The sequence below is a fragment of the Sus scrofa genome, chromosome 1 (assembly GCF_054392235.1).
Source record: "Sus scrofa isolate SSC_HxYL_T2T_F1_AM1 chromosome 1, Sscrofa_HxYL_maternal_Yorkshire_Landrace_v2.0, whole genome shotgun sequence".
Taxonomy (NCBI): Eukaryota; Metazoa; Chordata; class Mammalia; order Artiodactyla; family Suidae; genus Sus; species Sus scrofa.
The window spans coordinates 2901876-2920682 of record NC_139383.1 but is presented as its reverse complement, the minus strand read 5'-3'; the positions used below and the strand labels follow the sequence as shown (position 1 = coordinate 2920682).

General features: G+C 46.8%; 2 protein-coding genes and 1 non-coding gene across 12 annotated transcripts in view; all 3 read right to left on the bottom strand.

The window, feature by feature from the left end:
• PDE10A (phosphodiesterase 10A) overlaps positions 1–18807 on the bottom strand; it is a 568650-nt gene that overhangs the window by 500051 nt on the left and 49792 nt on the right. The window lies entirely within an intron of this gene.
• LOC110256592 (uncharacterized) lies at positions 2305–17312 on the bottom strand. The gene is made up of 3 exons (XM_085021944.1): positions 14262–17312; positions 13921–14009; positions 2305–2483 (listed from the first exon to the last, which is right to left on the bottom strand). Exons 1-2 carry the CDS (start codon positions 14657–14659, stop codon positions 13922–13924), a joined length of 486 nt encoding a protein of 161 aa, XP_084878070.1. The 5' UTR covers positions 14660–17312; the 3' UTR covers positions 2305–2483; position 13921.
• On the bottom strand, positions 2428–2504 carry MIR9831 (microRNA mir-9831). Its single transcript, NR_128518.1, has one exon. It is a non-coding gene; the product is annotated as a microRNA mir-9831 (primary transcript).

Here is an 18807-nt window from a genome sequence, read left to right as displayed (position 1 = left end):
GACTGCCAAAGAATAATTTCTGTCAACGAATTAATAGGTTTTTGTGTGTTTTTTAGCTCTTCTTTCACATATGTGGCTAAACTCTTTTATCCTTTTTAGATATAGATATTTCACATTTTTCATTATTTTACTAACCACCCTGTGAACTTTTATGTAATAGTATGTGCCTACTGTCTGTATAAAAGGAAATACCACCTCTACCATCCAATTTCCAGAGTACCGTAATGTTGATGCTTTGAAGAAAGTTTAAGCCTTTTACCCAAAGCCAAACACCTTCACTACACAAAGTAATTTCATTTAGTGAGGATGTTGGTTGTACACTTAAGACCTAGGAGAGTTGTATGACAATACCCACACACTCACTTAAACCCTGGGAGAAAGCCTGAGGCCAAAGTGGACCATGAAGGTCAAGGGTGGATGCTGCAGGATTAAGGCGATAAAGCTGTCTTCCTCATTGAGCACCCTTCCTGGGTAGATCTCTCCTCTGGGACTGTGACCCTCTCTCTGTAAACCAAACTGTCACCAGTCTGGGTCTTATGTGAAGATGGATCTTCCACATATCAAATTAGGTTTTAGGCTTAACAGGTGTCTTCTTGGCACATACTTAGTGGGACACCATTAGTGATGGGGGCCAAAATCCTGCTGTAAGCCATGGAGCTCCATTGCCTGCAGGGTCCTTCACTGGGGGAAGAACTGTGGCCCAGTGACTGCAGGGGCCTACTTGTCGTGGGCAGAGACTCAGGATGTCAGTCATCACGTATCTGTTTCTTCAGAGGTGTCACATGGTTTGTGGTGGGCGAACCAGGAAGGAGCATGTGCTAGGAGCAAGGATGCGAGGGCAAGGCTGTCTGAGAACCTCAGTTACTAACGGCAGCTGCATTTTCCATGGGCCACATGCTACTGGAACTAGACGTTGGTGCAAGCAACTTTAGAGGGGTTCTCCAGGGTGGGAGCCATGCTCTCTCCTGATGGCCCTCTGCCCATCCCAGCCTTGTGGTGTGAAGACAAAACAAGGATTGGGTGGGTTCAGTTTCTCAGCTGTGAAACTCGCATAAAAGGAGGTGACACTCAGACGTTCAGGCTTATAGACTGTCCCATTAGACCATGTTCCTTGCCTCTGATTCTTTCCTTCTTCCTCATCCTATTTCTTCACCAGTGAGACTGGAAAAGTAAGCACGGATGTGGGGATGGAGGCTCCAGCCCAGCAGCACAGTGGTGCTGACCAGCGAGGCACAGAAGTCCTCATGTGTCACTGAGGCTCATCTTCCGTCAGAGATGCAGGAAAACCCAGTGAAGGTTCCAAAATTAAGACACTAATGAACTCAGCAGGCTGTGCCTGGACATCTCTGACTCTAGAATGAAGCTTGCTCAGAGGCAGAGGGGAAACCAGTCAGTTGGTTAGAGAAAAGCTTTTAGCTCTGCCATTTAAACTAACAAACTAACAAATTACCTGACAGCCCTTGGGACAACATGAGGAAGCCTCAGAAGACTAGGGTCAACTTCCTAACAAGTTTTGTTCTAACAAGAGGGGGAGGAAGCCCTGTATTTCAGCAAATAGCTGGGAGAGGAGGAATGAGCCATGTCAAATGGAAGTTGGCAGCCCCAGGCAATCCTCACAAAAATTATTGGGAGAAAACCAGGGGGAGGGATGAAGCTGTTGATGGGAGGTTCTGTTCCTGGTGGGGGAGGGGGTGCTGTTCTGCTGCAGAACTTGGAAAGCTGAGTCAAGCCATGGTGCTTGATTTAGTATGGCTTGGTCTTTCTCAGGTGGAACATTTGATAGGCACCTGCAGAGCTCTCTCTGGACCCCAGAGAGCTCAGACTACAAATTATCACCAGCAACAGGTTCACAGCTTGGGTTGAGAAATGAGAGGGGAATAGGTCCATTTGCAGCAGATGACGAAACCAAGAGGCACTGTTTTCTGCATAGAAGCCAAAGACGGCAGTCACATGGCAGACTTAAAATGTCTTGGGCCATTTTGAAGAATTACAAGGAAAAGAGCAATGGTTATAAGGAAAGTAGGGCCCTTAATTTCGTTTGGAAGTTGCTTATTATAATTGTGGATTCCATTGTCAACTGGGGTGCGGGAACCCTTGAAAATAGAAAAAAGGAATTCGGAAGTTTTAATGTACAGCCTATACATGGTGAAGAGACAGGAAATGCCATGAAACCTGGAGGTGCCACCAATGTTACACACTTTTAGCTGACAGTGGGGCTTTAGATGCCATTTTTCAGGGCGAAAGGCAGTCTGTCTAAAGGGTAGAAGGTGTTCCTAGAACACAGAAACTCTGTGTCACAACCCATTGACTGGAAACAGCTTTTAATTGAGCACGGATTTTTAAGGATAGAGTCTGGTTAAATTATACACTTTTAATGGCAACTTGGAGTTGCTGAACCAGGGCGCGTGCTGCTCTTTTCTCTCGTCGATTCCTTGTCCATTGTCCTCCTCTACACACCGCAAGCCATCTGCCATAGCCTGTAACTGGTGACAACAGCTCAGATTTAAACTTCAGGAGAGGCACCAGGCTCTGCAAACTCTGCATTTCCAAAATAGCTGTTTGAACTGAAAGCTGACCAAATAGACACATTTAGGATTTGGGCTCCTGTTTCGCAGCCAGAAATGCAGGTCTGAAAAATGCTGCTTCTCTATCTTGACACAAAGCTTTGTCTCGATAATTCATTGGAGCATTGAGAAAACGGAACACAAAAGTCTCAGAGTTGGTGCAGCCCAATTTGGAAGCACCGGGAGGCTCCACATCCATTCTGGGTAAAATGAATTATGCTGCAGGTTCTGAAGAAGATCCTGACTTTATCAGAGCCACTCTCACTAGGGCCCTCTGGTCAGGACCAGCCAGAGGAAGAAAAAGGAGAGAAGAGATGCTTTTCAGTTATCATAGGATTTTAATTACTCCAAGAATAGGTCTTGAGTTGATGATGGGAGGGTGCTGGGTGAGAACTTTTACAAAGTTATAATACATTTTTATGATCACTCACCTTGTCAGCTCCTGTCTGCTTAACGAGGACATTATCCCTTCAGGCAAATAAGAAATAAAATGGAAAATGGCTTCAAGATAAAATTACCTGAAGCAATGGCCTGATAAGTTACAGAAGTGTTGGGAGCAACATTTAAAAGGCATTTGTAGCTGGCCACCTCCATGGCTCCAAGTGGAAGCTGATGCAGGCCCTCTCAGTCCCAGGGCTTTTGCTAGAGTTGGTCCCTCATGACTGCTCTTGGCAACCCAGGCCTGAGACCCTGGGGACCCCACCTGGGAAAAATTCCTTTTAAAGAGTCACAGCCTCCTTAACATGTACATTCTAGCAACAGTCACCTCTGGGCGGAGAGTCACATGCATTCACACCTGTGACAGGAATAAGGAGGAGCCCAGCACGAAAGGGGGCTGGAAGTCGGCAATTGTCCCCACAATAATATAATTATTACTCTGCTCCTGTCCTCTCCTGAATAACTTCTTTTTTTATTGAAGTAGAGTTGATTTCCAATGTTGTGTCAGGTGTGTAGAAAAGTGATTCAGTTTTACCCCTGCATGTGTATATCTATTCTTTTCCAGATTCTTTTCCATTATAGGTTCTTAAAAGATGCTGATTAGTTGTCTCTTTTATGTACAGTAGTGCTGATAACTTCCTCCATCCACCATAATTGGGCCCATCTGAATGACACCGAACTAACTCCTCTCCTTCCTGAAGGATTTTCTCTCAAACACGACCCCTGTCAAGATTCCTGCGCTGTGTGTCAGCCCTCTCACTGCTGGCCCTGCAGGCAGTCCCTGCTCCACTTCCTCTAGCTGTCCTCTCACCTCATCACCCTCCTCCCCACCTTATTCCCACCTCATCACCGCCCTCTCACCTCATCACCGCCCTCTCACCTCAACTGCGCCATCCTCCCACCCCATCTCCACGCTCCCACCTCATCGCCGTCCTCCCCACCTTATTCCCACCTCATCACCGCCCTCTCACCTCATCACAGCCCTCTCACCTCAACTGCGCCATCCTCCCACCTCATCGTCGTCCTCCCCACCTCATCACCGCCATCCTCCCACCTCATCACCGCCATCCTCCCACCTCATCACCATCATCCTCCCACCTCATCACCGTCATCCTCCCACCTCATCACCGTCCTCCCACCTCACAGCCGCCCTCCCATCTCATCTCCGTCCTCCCCACCGCCCCCTCTCCCTCCGCACCACCGCCTGCTCCCCGCTGGCTGTCCTGATGCCCAGGACTCCTCTGTCCCCCCTCAGGCCTCATTCTTCTCCTCAGCAGCTCAACTGTCACCAGCAAAGCCCATTAACAATTCCCAGGCCATAAAAGTACAGAGTCCGGGGAATAAAGCAAAGTCTACCTTTTCTTTTCCGTTGCGCTTGGCCGGGTTTCACTTGCTCGCAGGGCGTCCTGCAGAGGCCCCGCGCTGCACTGCAGATCCCAGCTCGGGAAGGCTGCGCGGGTCACCGACTCGGGTTCGCGAGGAAGCGCAGACCGAGCGACACCGCGATTCAAGATGGCGGCGGGCGGTGAGCGAGGCTGCGCCAGGATTGGGTGTGAGCCGCGCGGCCCCGCCCCGCCCGCGGAGGCCCCGCCCCGCCCGCGGAGGCCCCGCCCCGCCCGCGGAGGCCCCGCCCCGCCCGCGGAGGCCCCGCCCCGCCCGCGGAGGCCCCGCCCCGCCCGCGGAGGCCCCGCCCTCCCCCCCGTGGACTGAGGAGACCCTGTGGAACTCCCAGGCCCACCTGGCCGCAGAGTGCGTGCTTGGAGCTCATGGCCCTCTGTCTTCGGGTGAAAGGATAATGCTTTCCTCTCCTTCTCTGGGAGGAAGCCACGCGGGCAGGAGGACCCTTGATGCGGCCCGACTGGAAAGGGTCAGGAACGCAACCTCCACGTGGTCTCTGTGGCTACTGTTGGAAGCTGCCGTGTCCAGCTCCCTCGGCCCATCCCCAGCTCTACCCGCAGCGGTTACCCTCTGCTTCCGGCTGCTGGACAGGTCCCACCTGGGCCACTAGCCCAGGGCCTCTTGCCGCTCACAGTCCTTCCCCGTACCTGCCACCTGCAGTCCCTCCCTGCACCTGCCCCCTCCAGTCCTCTTCCCGCTTGTGCTCTGTCCCCCACGGCAGCACCGTTCCCACCCCTCCCTCACTGGTCCCCAGCTTCCTGTGCCCCGGCAGTCTCATCCACTCAGGTGGCCTTTCCTCCTCCTGGTCCCTCTCTGGCGCACACTGCTGGGTCTACCAGCAACACCCAGTCCCCATCTCTTGTTTATTTTCTCTTTTCTCCACCAGAATGTAAGCTCCAGGCAGGGATTTTACTCTAGTTTCCTCTTTGCTGTGTTCCCAGTACCTTGAATAGTGTCTGGCGTAAGCTAAATGCTCCATAAACACTTGGTGAGTGAAAGGTGATGTGATCAATGTGAAGCGATGTGACAGGACAATCCTGACTGGGAGAGAAAGGTGACCAATGGCGAGCAGCACTCAAGGAAGTGCTGAACCTTTCATATGTGGGATGTCGGTGACAAGGTAAGCAACTTGGGCAGAAGACTCAGAAAGGTAGAGAGGGTGCCCAGGAGCTGAACAGAAGGAATGATATGTTTACATTCAGACTCTCCCTGAGGAACAGATGGGAATGTTTTGATTGCTCATCAGATAGTCAAACGGCATCTAAATAAATTGCTGACAAATTTGCTAAGTACAGTGCTTTTCGCTTGTGAGAGTCACAAGGCAACTAACATATATAGCATCTACCAGCTTAAAAGCAATACTACCAGAATAAAAACTATATTTGAAAGCTTCTTTTAATAACATCTTGGGGTTTTTTTGTTTTTTGGGTTTGTTTTTTTTTTTTTTTTTTTCCGAAGTCTAATTTTGTTCTGCAAAAGGGATGAAGCTTTGGTTCCTAGTAAAATAAGTTTACTTCCTCAATTTTTTTATTCCCATATACTAGATCTTATAACTACACTGGAGTTAAAAATTGCAAAAAATAAGTTCCAAGTTTTGCTAATAAAATCTAATGCACATTTAGAGTGTTATACTTTGCAAAGCCAAAGGAAAAGAATGTAGGTTATGGGACCTGGATACTTGGATTTGAATAGTGGAGCAGACATCCTAGCCATTATGAACCTTGGTTTCATCAACTGAAAACTGAGAGTGCTGTTGTGTCTAGAACCAGTATAATTATAGTGACTAACAGAGTGCACTACGGGCAGTACATGCTCCAGTGTGCTGCTAACAACCTATACTTTTTCAGTTACTAAAAACCTACACAAAACGGCCTACCTAATCTTAATGCTATTAAACAATTTTTAAGAATTGTGATGCCATCACAACTCGAAAATTCATTTAGCTCTGAAAACCCAAAACATTCATAAAATCCATCAAAAAAATTTTTATTCAAATGAGTCAACTTTTAAATGGAGAACATAAAAAGCACATATTGCATTATCTCCTGAATGCTTTCATAAAGAATGGGGCTCCTGGAGTTCCCGTCGTGGCGCAGTGGTTAACGAATCCGACTAGGAACTATGAGGTTGTGGGTTCGATCCCTGCCCTTACTCAGTGGGTTAACGATCCGGCGTTGCTGTGAGCTGTGGTGTAGGTTGCAGACACAGCTTGTGGCTCTGGCATAGGCCGGAGGCTACATCTCCGATTTGACCTGGGAATCTCCATATGCCGCGGGAGCGGACCAAGAAACAGCAAAAAGACCAAAAAAAAAAAAAAAAGAATGGGGCTCCTGGAGTTCCCAACGTCCCAGTGGAAACGAATCTGACTAGCATCGATGAGGACATAGGTTCGATCCCTGGGTTCGCTCAGTGAGTTAAGGATCCAGCATTGCCGTGAGCTGAGGTGTGGGCTGCAGATGTGGCTTGGATCCCTCATTGATGTGGCTGTGGCATAGGCTGGTGGCTACAGCTCTGATTCGACCCCTAGCCTGGGAATCCCCATAAGCCGTGGGTGCAGCCCTAAGGGGGGGAAAAATGATAAGAACAGGGTTTCTAAAAGAGCATGCAAGTACTTTGTTACACAATTCCATCCAAGTTTCTCAGAATTACATTATTAATTTTTTTTTTTCAAAAAGGACTTTAGAATCATAGAATTTCCCTAAACAAAGGACCTTGTTCTACAGATGAGGACTTGAAGAGCAACTCCTACCTGGTTGTACAGGCAAGACCTGGCACAGTCTCTAGACTGCTAATTCATTACTCTGTCACCTGCACGATGGCTGGGGCAGCCAGTAAACCAGACAAAAAGAAAACCACGGAAGGGAGACAGACCAATAACATCTTTCAGATGAGCCTTGCCCACCCCCAGCCTCCTGACACAAGCATTTCCGTATTGCAGATCTTCTCATGCGTGGCTCACCCACTATCTGCGGAGAACTGCCCTGGACACGGGGCCCGGGAGAAAGCATCACTCCAACACGCACAGTAGGTGCTTGTGAGGAGGATAAAAGCCAGTGCTTGAGGAGCCAGGGAGTGGGGAGCTCACTCCCGGAGTGCTCAGAAGAAGGAAGTGCTCAAGGGACAGCAAGTGTGTGGTATTTTCTCTCTGGCAGAGGTCTGCCCTGGCTTCCACGTGGTTCACCGCCAGATCTTCCAGCCGGTGGGAAGATGTTATCGATGTTATATATATACACACATACCGTTGGTCCTCATCTGTCACAGATTCCATATCTGTGAATTCGCCTACTCACTAAAACGTATTTGTCACCCCAAGTCAGGCTTGTGGTGCTTTTGCTCACATGTGGCCACACACAGAGAAGAGAAAAATTTGTCTCCCAACACATGCATTTCCAGCTGAGGCTGAACAAAGTGAAACTCTGCCTTCTTGTTTCAGCTCATACTGTAAGCAAATGCCCCTTCTCTGGTCTATTTAGAGCCACATTTCCCCACGTTTTTGTGGTGTGCGTGTGTGTGATTTAAGTCTTTCAAATGGCCCCCATGTTTGGCGCTGAGGTGTTGTCTAGTACTTTATGGGGAAAATACATTTGTTAGATACATTTTGTTTACACATAGGATTACAGTGCAATTGGCTGTGAGTTCAATGTCAATGAAACAACAGTGTATATTAAATAAGGTCTCTTTAAACAGAAACACACATAAAATAAGTTTTTGTATTTATCAATAGACAAAAAAGTGTGACCAAAGTCTGGCAGGAACCTAACCCTGAATTTCCAGTGGGTGCAGTGGTTCAGTGTTCACTGATTCCATGTTTGTGGTGACCACGGAACCCAACTACATGCCAATGAGGACTGACTCTATGTATGTGTACACCCGTGCACTCGTACACATATGTGCACACGTCCATGTCTGTGGAATGATACAAACCTGGGGGCGTATGGCATGTGGCTGTAGTCATGGTTTCATGAAGAGACTGTCATGGTTCTATAACCTACATTGTGAAAGCAGGAACTCTCAGGAGATGAAAGTGAAACCTAAAAGAAATGCACCAAGACTCTGCGCATAAACCATTCATCAGTGGCCTGAATCCAGGATAAGACATGAATGAGATGGGCCAGTCCACATGGCTGTGTTTCTCTTGGCTTTGCAGGGAGATTTTATATCTTCTTTATAACAACTCTGGCTCATCAGGCCTGTGAGAGTTCCAGCACACAAGAGCTTTTAATGCAGCTAGATGGTTATACTTTTCCCCAAATTTCGATATTCTAAATATTTTAAGAGACACAAATTATTTGCTTCCAAATAGTTTATATGAACAAACTTTAAACGTTAACATTTTAAACAAAACATGCATCCCTATGGGCATGACTTAGGAAAAAAAGAGAGGCTTTTCCAATTGTCAACATTTTGAAGCAGCGTTATCAGCTTTGCAGTTCCCATAGCAACATGTTCCATTGCCTAGGTGACAGTGATCTTATGATGTCACCAATGAGCTAAACTAACTTGGAAAACAAACGGACATTTCCTCCTGAGTGTCCTCACAGTTGCCTCCAAGCCTTAGAGGACTGATGTACCCAGTGCCGCTTCATGAAGAGTTATGAGGACATTTCATCAATAAGTTTCCAGGATTTGACCTTGTTAAGGCAGCTTTCATCTTCAAGGGCTTTCCAACACGAACCGGATCGCCCTTTGTGTTATGCCATGGAGAGTCTCCCAGCTGCAGAACAGATGCCAAAGGAAGACATGGCATCATGGGTGGATTTGCAGCAGTTGCACAAAGGCCCTGAGGGAGAGGGTGGGATGGACGATGTCCAGCCCTACCGTCACCAACTCGGGCATCAGGAGCCACTCTGGGAAAAGAGGATGAGATGCAGGAACCATGAAAGGCCGGTTTCTCCTTCCACAAACCACATGGCAGAGCCAAAATTCAGGAGAGCACTCCCATCTTGGTTTCATTCTATCAATATTTCCATGAGTATGTGATCTCATAAAAGAAGGTCTCAAACACACACGGGTGTGGAAGAGACAGTTATAGGAGCAGAGGGGCTATGTTAAAGTACGTTTTAGCCCAGAAACCTAGAAAGGATTCCATGCTTTTTCCCAATGCCTCTCACAACTGGTTTGTTTGAATGACAGATGTGGTCAGGATGTTTGTAGAGAAAAAGTCTAATTTAGAGAATGGAATGTCAGTAAACTGATTTCCAGGCACAGACATATTGTCTTATTGCATATTTTCCTTCCAAAATAACCAAATATAATTTAGGCACTTGATAATTAACAAAGAGCACGGAGTTCCAATTGCAGAGTGTGTCCAAAGCCAACTTTGTTTTGCAAAAGGAAAATGTGTCCTCTCACTGCTCAAATTCAACCAGAAATGTGTGAACCAGGCTTAGAGGAGAAGGCCTGGCCTCTTGGGTCCCCAAGATAGTGTAAGACTGAGTCCTATGGGAGAAGACAGGGCCTCATCTCTCAAATTGTAATGGTTAGAGAAGCCAACCAGGGGACTTTTAAATAAGTATAAAAGAATGAGAAATAATTTGAGAATAAGACAAGAAAATATAATGAAATCCTAAAACCTGATACAGACCCTACATTACATGTGAAGGGTAGAATGAGCAGTTACAAATCACAGAGGGCTAAAGAAGGCGGGGAGCCTTCTCACCCCTGCTGGAACTTGTCACACTTCAGGCTATGTTTTCTCTGCAGCAGAGAGGCAGCAACACTACAGGACCCAGGAAGGTGGAAGGCACCTCCCCTGCCAAGTACCAAGTACTGTGACATCTTCCTTGATTTCTATTTCCAGTGACTCGGCCAGTCCTAAAAGGCTCCTGCAGGCTGAGTGCTCAGGGCATTGCACATAAAACCAGAGGCCACAATGCTGCATCACTGGGCTGGCTTTTGCTTCCCTACAAGCCAAGGTTATTGCTATGAGCCTAGGTCACGGCCATGAGCATACTTCAAAGCTTCTTCAGCATTCTTGCCTCTTCAGTACCTCACTCTGTCTGTTCAGACACTGGGGTTCAAAGCCGTGGGCACCTTTCACATTTTGATGGTCATTGTTTTTAATTCCTATTTCTGGTTGTACTTCCAAAACATTCCAAAATCTAAGACAATCCTGGAAATAAAATGTATGAGTCCAGCAGAAAAAGAAGTTTTGTCTAGCCATGCCATTCGGCCTGAAACACTAGTCTTTAAATTGAGATGTAAACAACAATCAATGAGCAGTTACTTTTGCATAAGGTGGCTGTGTTAGCATTGCTATGGGAACAATAATTTGGGAATGTATAATGATTCCGCTTTAAATGTTCTTTAAAAAGGTGGTCAGCAATTGTGGGAATCAGTGCCAGTTTCTAATTTGCAATCTGTTGATCCAAACATGTTTCTGCAAAATCTGCCAGTACCAAAAAAGATGTCTGTCAAGCGTCATGAGACTCTATGACCTAATTCCAAGTTGAGTTCCACATGTTCTTTTTCGCTATAACTGGGTCAGTAAGTACGCAGATTCAAAACCAGAATTTAAGGCCAAGCCTTTTTGTTGGCTACATCTTACACGACAACACAGCAGCCAAAGCGAATGACAAAAAGAAAACAAGAAAGCACCAACACTTTCCTCCTGCTGCCTCTCTTTTCTGCTTTGTGCCATATCCACACGTACTCTCACCTCTCGTCTCTATTGAGCGTGATGTGGCACGGCTCTGGGTTAAAAGAGTGTAGCAACAAGAAAACAAAGCCAAACATGGATTCCTTTTGGTCTTCAGCAGTTACTAACAATTCTATCTCTTCTGTGTGGTTGTCAAACAAATTAAATATTAACTTGCTCTGTGGGATGTGAACCAACCATACTGTCATGACAGTAAATGAAAATAATGTCCTTTGTTAACTGACATGGCCACCCCTGTCTTCACCATTTGAGGATCTTCGAAGAGTCATCTCTCTTGTCCAGGTTCCTTGTTGATAGGATAGTCTCAGTTACAGGTAGCAGAGTGTGTTATGAAAAATGGTTTAAATAGTTGGACATAAGCAGTCTCAGGGTTGGGTAGTTCCAAGGTTGGCTAACTCAGCAGCTCAAAGGCGGGGCTTTGCTGAAATTCTTCTGGATTTCCTTCCATGGCAGCAAGACGGCAGCGGTACTTCCAGCACTGCACTCAGCCCAGGGAGGAGGAGGGTCGCGGCTCTCACCCCAAACTTCATTTTATTTTGGGAAAAACCATTTTCCCAGCAGCCGTGTCCTGCCACAGAGGCTGGGCCTGGGTTACATGGCCACTGCTGAACTATCGCTAATGGGGGAACTGAATGGCCATGGTTGTCTCAGGTCAGTGATGATTCAGCCCCGACTAGAAGGCAGCCGCGGTCCCCGGAACCTTGGGAGGTAAACACACTGAGATTCTGCCAGCGGCAAAGAAGCAGGAAGAGGACGGCTGCAGAGTATTTGCTACACACCTGAGCACAATCTCCATACCTAAGATTCGGTGGACATTCAGAATCAAAGCAAACGCTGGAGTAAGACTTTGGCCTCTACACTTGTAAATCTATGTGCTCCCTGCATCACGTGAAGGGAGGAGAGCCAGTCAGATGTTTTGTGTGTCATTTCAGCAAAGCACAGAGAAGTTTGGAATCTGTCATGAGAACAGGCAAAGCCAGAACTTCCAGGCCAATCTCCCCATCCTTCCCAAATCGATACCATTAAATGCTCCCCATCTTAGACCAGTTTAGACATCACTTCCACCTCTGGATCTCAACAGCCCGACGTACCCACTTACTCTGAGTCTGAGATGTCTGTGTCTCGGGATGTCGTCCCTCCTAACTTCTGCTTTCTTAGGGAGGCACCTATCCCCTGCTCCCAACTGAGGGATGAGGCTCCATAAATACAGGAACCCCATTGAAATAAATTCACTTAATGCTCCAAAAAGGAAAATAACCTTGTAATCCAACAATACCAGGGTAGTATAAGAAAACACAGACTGGGAGTTCCCGTCGTGGCGCAGTGGTTAACGAATCCGACTAGGAACCATGAGGTTGCAGGTTCGGTCCCTGCCCTTGCTCAGTGGGTTAACTATCCGGCGTTGCCGTGAGCTGTGGTGTAGGTTGCAGACGCGGCTCGGATCCCGCGTTGCTGTGGCTCTGGCGTAGGCCGGTGGCTACAGCTCCGATTGGACCCCTAGCCTGGGAACCTCCATATGCTGCGGGAGCGGCCCAAGAAATAGCAACAACAACAATAACAACAACAACAAAAGACAAAAAAAAAAAAAAAAAAAAAAAAAAAAAAAAAAAACACAGACTGAACGACATAAATTTGAATCCCACATATTAGAAGCCATAGGAATTTTTTAACCACGATGGTCTCATCATGGATAGGAATTCTATGGAAGGTGGGAGCAAACTTGGACGTGGTTTTTCCTCAATAAAATGTATTTTTTAGAGCAGTTTTAAATTAGCAAAAATCTTGAACAGAAAACGCAGAGTTCCCATATATTCCTTGTCCCCACTCATGGATTGTGTATTCTTTTTTTTTTCTTTTTTGGTCTTGTGTCCTTTTTTAGGGCCGCACTCATGACATATGGAGGTTCCCAGGCTAGGGATCTAATCCGAGCTGAAACTGCCTATGCCAGAGCCACAGCAACGCCAGATCCAAGCCACGTCTGCAACCTACACCACAGCTCACGGTAAAGCCAGATCTTTAATCCACCAAGCGAGGCCAGGGATCAAACCTGCAACCTCATGGTTCCTAGTCAGATTCGTTTCCGCTGTGCCATGATGGGAACTCCAGGATTGTGTATTCTTAAATTACAACAGTGTTTGAAAATACGGCTAATTTAAATGTAATATACATTTTCAGTTCTAAAACAAGTGAATAGAATGTTTTGGCTTATTTCCATTCAGAATGTACCTCAAAGCACCATTAATTTCTATGGAATCGAGATTTAATATTATTGATACTTCAATGATTACAAATCCCATTATCTGCCTACAGGAGGAGTACCAGAAATGCTTCTTTCCCCAACAATATTTATCTTACTTCCAACAGTTCAACTGAGATTTACAACTTAAAAAGTTGCTCAAACTGATTTTTGCACTTAAACCACTTGCATTTGAAAATAGATTTAAATAGTCCATTTGTGAATATATACCAAAGCAAAAGATAAAACTTGTTAGTTTACACTTTTAAACCGATTTGGCTATGCTCTCTTTTCCTAGAAACATGGCTTAGCCAGACTATTTCTCCTCCCAGGCTTTAAGCCTCCCTCGCGGTGAAAGGGTGGACACTTGAAAAGCAATAATGCAAGTGACACAGACTCCAATTCTCTCCACGGATGTGTTTGCAACCTTGTGATGAGTTACAGAGAGCTGTTTTCAATGACGCATGACAGAAAATCTGCTCCTGCCAAACGGCAGAAGCGTGAATGTAAATCACATTTTTCTGGGAAGGGCTCTGTACCCACAGACATGGCAATTTGTCGCGGTTTAAAACATTTCTCTCTTCTGGAATAAACGTGGGAAGGGAATTCCTCCCCCACAAGCCCACCTTAATGATGCAAGCTTCCCCTTCTTTGTGCTGCGTCAGGAAGCACGGCGGGCGGGTCTGACACCTGCCTTCTCTGATGGACCAGGTCCCTTAGAGAGGAAATCAGAGTCAGAGCCTTGTTCCCGCCTGAAGTCTGCCCGCGAGGCTGTGAACAAGGATGTGAACTCGCACCCTCCCTCGCGGCAGGGCAGCCCAGTAGGTCCCACACCTGGCCTGGGGGTGCAGGCACCTCAGGGACCCTCGCTCGCTGGGACCCTGGATCAGCGGCCCCAGCCCCGCCCCCGGGCCCCGCCCCGCGTTTCCTATCAGGGGAGGGGAGAGCGCAGGGGCCCTGCACAGACCAGCAGTCTTCTGGCAACGTGGTCTCTGCGCTCTCCAGCCGGAAGGCGGGCTTCCTCCGCCCCGGCCAATAGCAAGGAGGTGAGGCTTCCAGGGACACGGTCTCAGGGTCGTGCCTCCCCCTCCTCCCGGCTGCTCTTGCTGTTCTGGTTCTTCTTATCTCCTGTACCTCCTCCTTCTTTTTCTTCTCCTCCTCCTCCATCTCCCCGCCCTCCTCCAGCTGCTCCTCCTCCAACTCCTCCTCCACCTCCTCTCCCTGCCCCTCCTCCAGCTGCCCCTCCCCCCTTCCAGCTCCTGCACCTCCTTCTTTCTCTTCCTCCTCCAGCTCCTCTTCTTCCTCCAGCTCTGCCTCCTCCTCCTCCTGCTGGTATTTCCCACCCTGTGTGAATGTAGAAGCCATTCTTAGGTTGCGGGCTCTACAGAAAGAGGCCAACTAAACAGGCCACGGTTTGCCAACCATCGGACGCTATCTTTACAATCCTATTTTTAGAGCTATAGTCACTTAGTGGCTCATCAATCTGATCTTTCCAACATTGCCTGAACTGTATCATGGGGACAAAAGCAAATGTAATGCTCTGACCAGGGCAGAAATCCTTGCTATTGATAACTCTGGAAGCCTCCTGGTGACAAGACTACTTCTCTGGACCTATTCTCTACAAGCCTTGGACTCTGTGTCTTTGTAGGTCTGGCTTCTAACATCACAGGTAGTTAGATAATCTTTCATCACCCTAGAAAGCAACAGCACTCTAAACACACTGCTGCTTGCACTCTGCCTGTTGGGCAAACGGTTCTGGGGAGGCAGCCACGCTCATTGGTCCTGTGTTGTCTACAGCAGCTTTCATGCTACAAGGGCGGAGCTGAGTAGGTGCAGTGGAGATGGTATGGACCATGAAACCTAAAATATTTACTGCTGGCCCCTTACAGAGAAAGTTTGCTGAGTCCTAATCAAGACTAAAGCAGGATCAGGTCCATTAACTTGTCTGTTTTCTGCTTTGCAGTGTAGGCCCTGTTCTCTCCCTGACCCTATGCACCTGCTCCCATGCATTCTTTGTCTCCAAATAAAAGTTTTTAAAAAAATTATCTCTTGGCCAACGTGCAAAGACTTGCTGCCCCCAGAGGGACGGCTCAGGGACACTGGTTTCCCAAGTGCCTTCGGCCTGAGTGTCTTCCTGAAACCTGCCCTGGCAGAGTGAGGTGAGCGCAGGGTTAGCAACGTTTGCAAGGCGCAGCCCTTGACCCTGGCATGTGAGACGCCAAGTCCAGGCAAGGCCAGGGGTTCGGGCAGACGGAGCCAATTATGCTTCCAGGTCACCTCGCTCTTGCTTGGCGCTACCCCATCCCTTCTTACCTAACAAAAGACACCCCTCAGCCACATTCATGTAGGATTAAATGTGTTTGTGTTCTTTTGGTATGGAGAAACCACTGCTGTTTTGGTTTCTTCCCTGGGGTTTTTATCAATGTCTAAATTCTTCCCAAATGCAAATGTTCCATTTTTAATGGAGGTCAAAAAAAAAAAAAATCCAAATGACCTTTAAAAACTCAGAGTTTGCAGTTAATTTGGAAATCCTGGCTGTGAGATTGGACACACCCTGGACATACTCTCCCTGCAGCTCCCTGCACTGGCGAAAAAAGAGCAAAGAGAAAACAGTGCAAAGGGAGAAAGAAGCCTGGCTTCCAGCCCTCACCAGTTAGAGCACAGGGTCCCGTCGGAGAGGATCAGATGTTACACATCATCCACTCAAGGCTAAACGTCCAGGACCCTCAGACGGAATCAGCTCTCCTCATCCTCCAAGGACATCGGGGGCCACAGCGAGATCTTTAAACCTCAGAGTTCCCGCAAGTCGTTGTTTTCCAATGAAGATATTCTATTCACATCAGAAAGGATTTAATTTTCTAGTAGAAAGATGTTGCATTTCTACAGATTTTGCAGTTGCATACAGAGGCTTGCTCAGGTCAGGAGGAAGTTGGCTGGATCTGCCTCCAACTACTAGCCGTAGAACAAGTTTATTGGAAGTATATACTAAGATCCTTCAAAAAGTTCAGGCCAGTGCTTAAACCACCAGGAATTCAGCCTGAGGAAGTAATTAAGGATGCAGTTAAAGTTTGGGCTTTAAGGATTTGTGTTACACTGCTGTTCGAAATAGCCTAAAAGGCAACGACAGATGATTGGCTAAGCTATTTACATGTATATATTAGAGTGATAACATAAATGTAGGTTATTGACATGGAAGGATAATCATAGTAATTTTTTAAAGGAAGTTTATAAACAATAACCACAATAAAATATTATTTTTGGAAAAACTATAAGCTTATGAATGACTGTATTCAGAAGGTTTGAAGAAGGTACACAAAATTGTTCTATGTGTTAGTCTGTGGGTAGAACTCAAGAGGACTTGTGTTTTCTGTATTTCCTCATGTTTCTTTCTTTCATATTATTAAGGAGGGCGATACATGTTTATTAATTATACTTTACTATGCATAAAATATACATGCATAAGTTATACACAATATTTAAAATGTATGTTATATAGTTAATATTTGTGACAGGGATGGAGGTAGTTTTAGAAGTCCCGATAAAGGACCACAGAAAATGAGGGAAACTTGGGGGACATTGGGAGGTCACTGTAAGTAAATAAATTGCTCAAAAAAGCCATCAGAATAAGGCCGCCTGGCTTGACTAGTGGGAGTGCAAGAATGGCCTCGGGCTGTTGGGTGGGGCGTGGGGTGGGGCCTGCATTCACATTCAAACCAAGGGCAGGAGTTTGAGGACCCCCCTTCTGCTGACTTGAATGCACACCTTACCGGAGACCAGACCAAGGAGGAGCTACTGCTCCCAGAAAGGGAGGGGCGGCTTTCCAACCCCCACTCCCCTTAGAGGCCAAAACTGTAGCCCAGCAGATCCTCGAGGCGGAGCTTCCTTGCTTGCCCGCTGGCCTCTCTCACAAGTCCCCCATCCTCATCTATTTCTTGCCTTCACTTTGTCTCTTGCTGAATTCCTTCTGCACAGAGACGTGAAGAACTTGACCCTCAGTGAGTCCAGACACAGGGGGAGTGATTCTAATTTAAAGCTGTGGGTTAAAGACCCAGTCTGGGTTTAGGCTGGGTTCGAGCCCTGGCACGTGGGTTCAGGTCCCAATCTGTGTTCTGAGGCCATTAGTGCTGTCAGCTTCATTTGCATATAATATTTATACAGAATTAAATACATATTGTGTATGGTATATATCAAAAGTAAGTATTGGAAGGCTCTAACTTCATTACACACAGACCTAAGTAGAAAAGGGAAACACACTGGACATGTGTGAACACCCCCACAGACACGTCTTAGGGTCTTCGTCTGAGTCAGAAATGAGACGCAGCGTTTCTCTGCATGCACATCATTTTTCTCTGCCTACTGAAGGATGAGACTGAACTAGGAACCCAAAAGAGACCAAGAGAGAGTGGGCTGTATGTGGTTGCCACAGAACCTTCTGGAAGGTTCTGCAGAATCTGAGCAAGTGCTCAGGCACCCTCCATCTACCTGGCAGAGCACAGAGCTGTGACCCACTCAGCCCCTCACTCTGGACCCAGAGAGGGTCCCTCAAACCTTGCCCTTCTGCTAGAACTAAAGGGTAGAAGTGTTTTAAGAGTGGTAAGGCGGAGGCAAGCGGGAAATGGCTTGCCAGGCACACACTCTACAGGGAAAGGAGGTGTGCCATCTTCATCTTTGAAAGCTGGTGGTGCCAGCACCCGGGGGTTTGTCTCGGGGTCCCAGCCATCACTGGATCCCCTAGATTCGCTCTAACAGAATTTGGCAGGCACTTTCTTCTAAGTGTTAGGAACTATGGTAGGTGCTGTGACTGCAAAGAGCAATGTATATGTTTGTATCTGTTAATCCCAACCTCCTAACCTTTCCTCCTCTTTCCCCTTTGGTAACTATAAGTTTGCTCTCTGTGATATTAAATATTCAATAATGTCCTACAGTTTAGCACAGGGAACTATACTCAATATTCTGTAACAACCTATAAGAGAAAAGAATCTTAAAAAGAATATATATATGTATGCATATATACATAAATATATTATATAATATATATAAGAATATATATATGTTCAGATATATGGGTGTATATATACCCGAATCACTACACTGTACACCTGAAACTAACACCATGTTGTAAATCAACTACACTTCAATTTTTTTTAAATGAGGAATGCAGGTTTTCCTCACAAGCAATTACTCATTCGCTGAACACTGAGCACCCAAAAGCTGTGCTGTGGGGTGGAGAAGGGTAAGGTACAGACCTTCTGACTGAGAAGCTTCTCTCCGGTCTGCAGGAACAACAGATGGATTAAACCATGGGAAGAGGGCAGGTGGAGCCACAGAGGTCTAGTTCCCAGTCCAAACTCCTCTCCTAAAAGCTGTGTGTCCTTCCCCAATGGAATGGCCTCTCTGAGCTCCTGATTCTTCGTCTAGGAGGGAAGTAACCCCTCCCTCATCTAGGAGGGCCCTAAATCCTGCGTGTCAAGTCCAGGCACGTGATAGTCATTCACCAAGAAATTGATTCCATC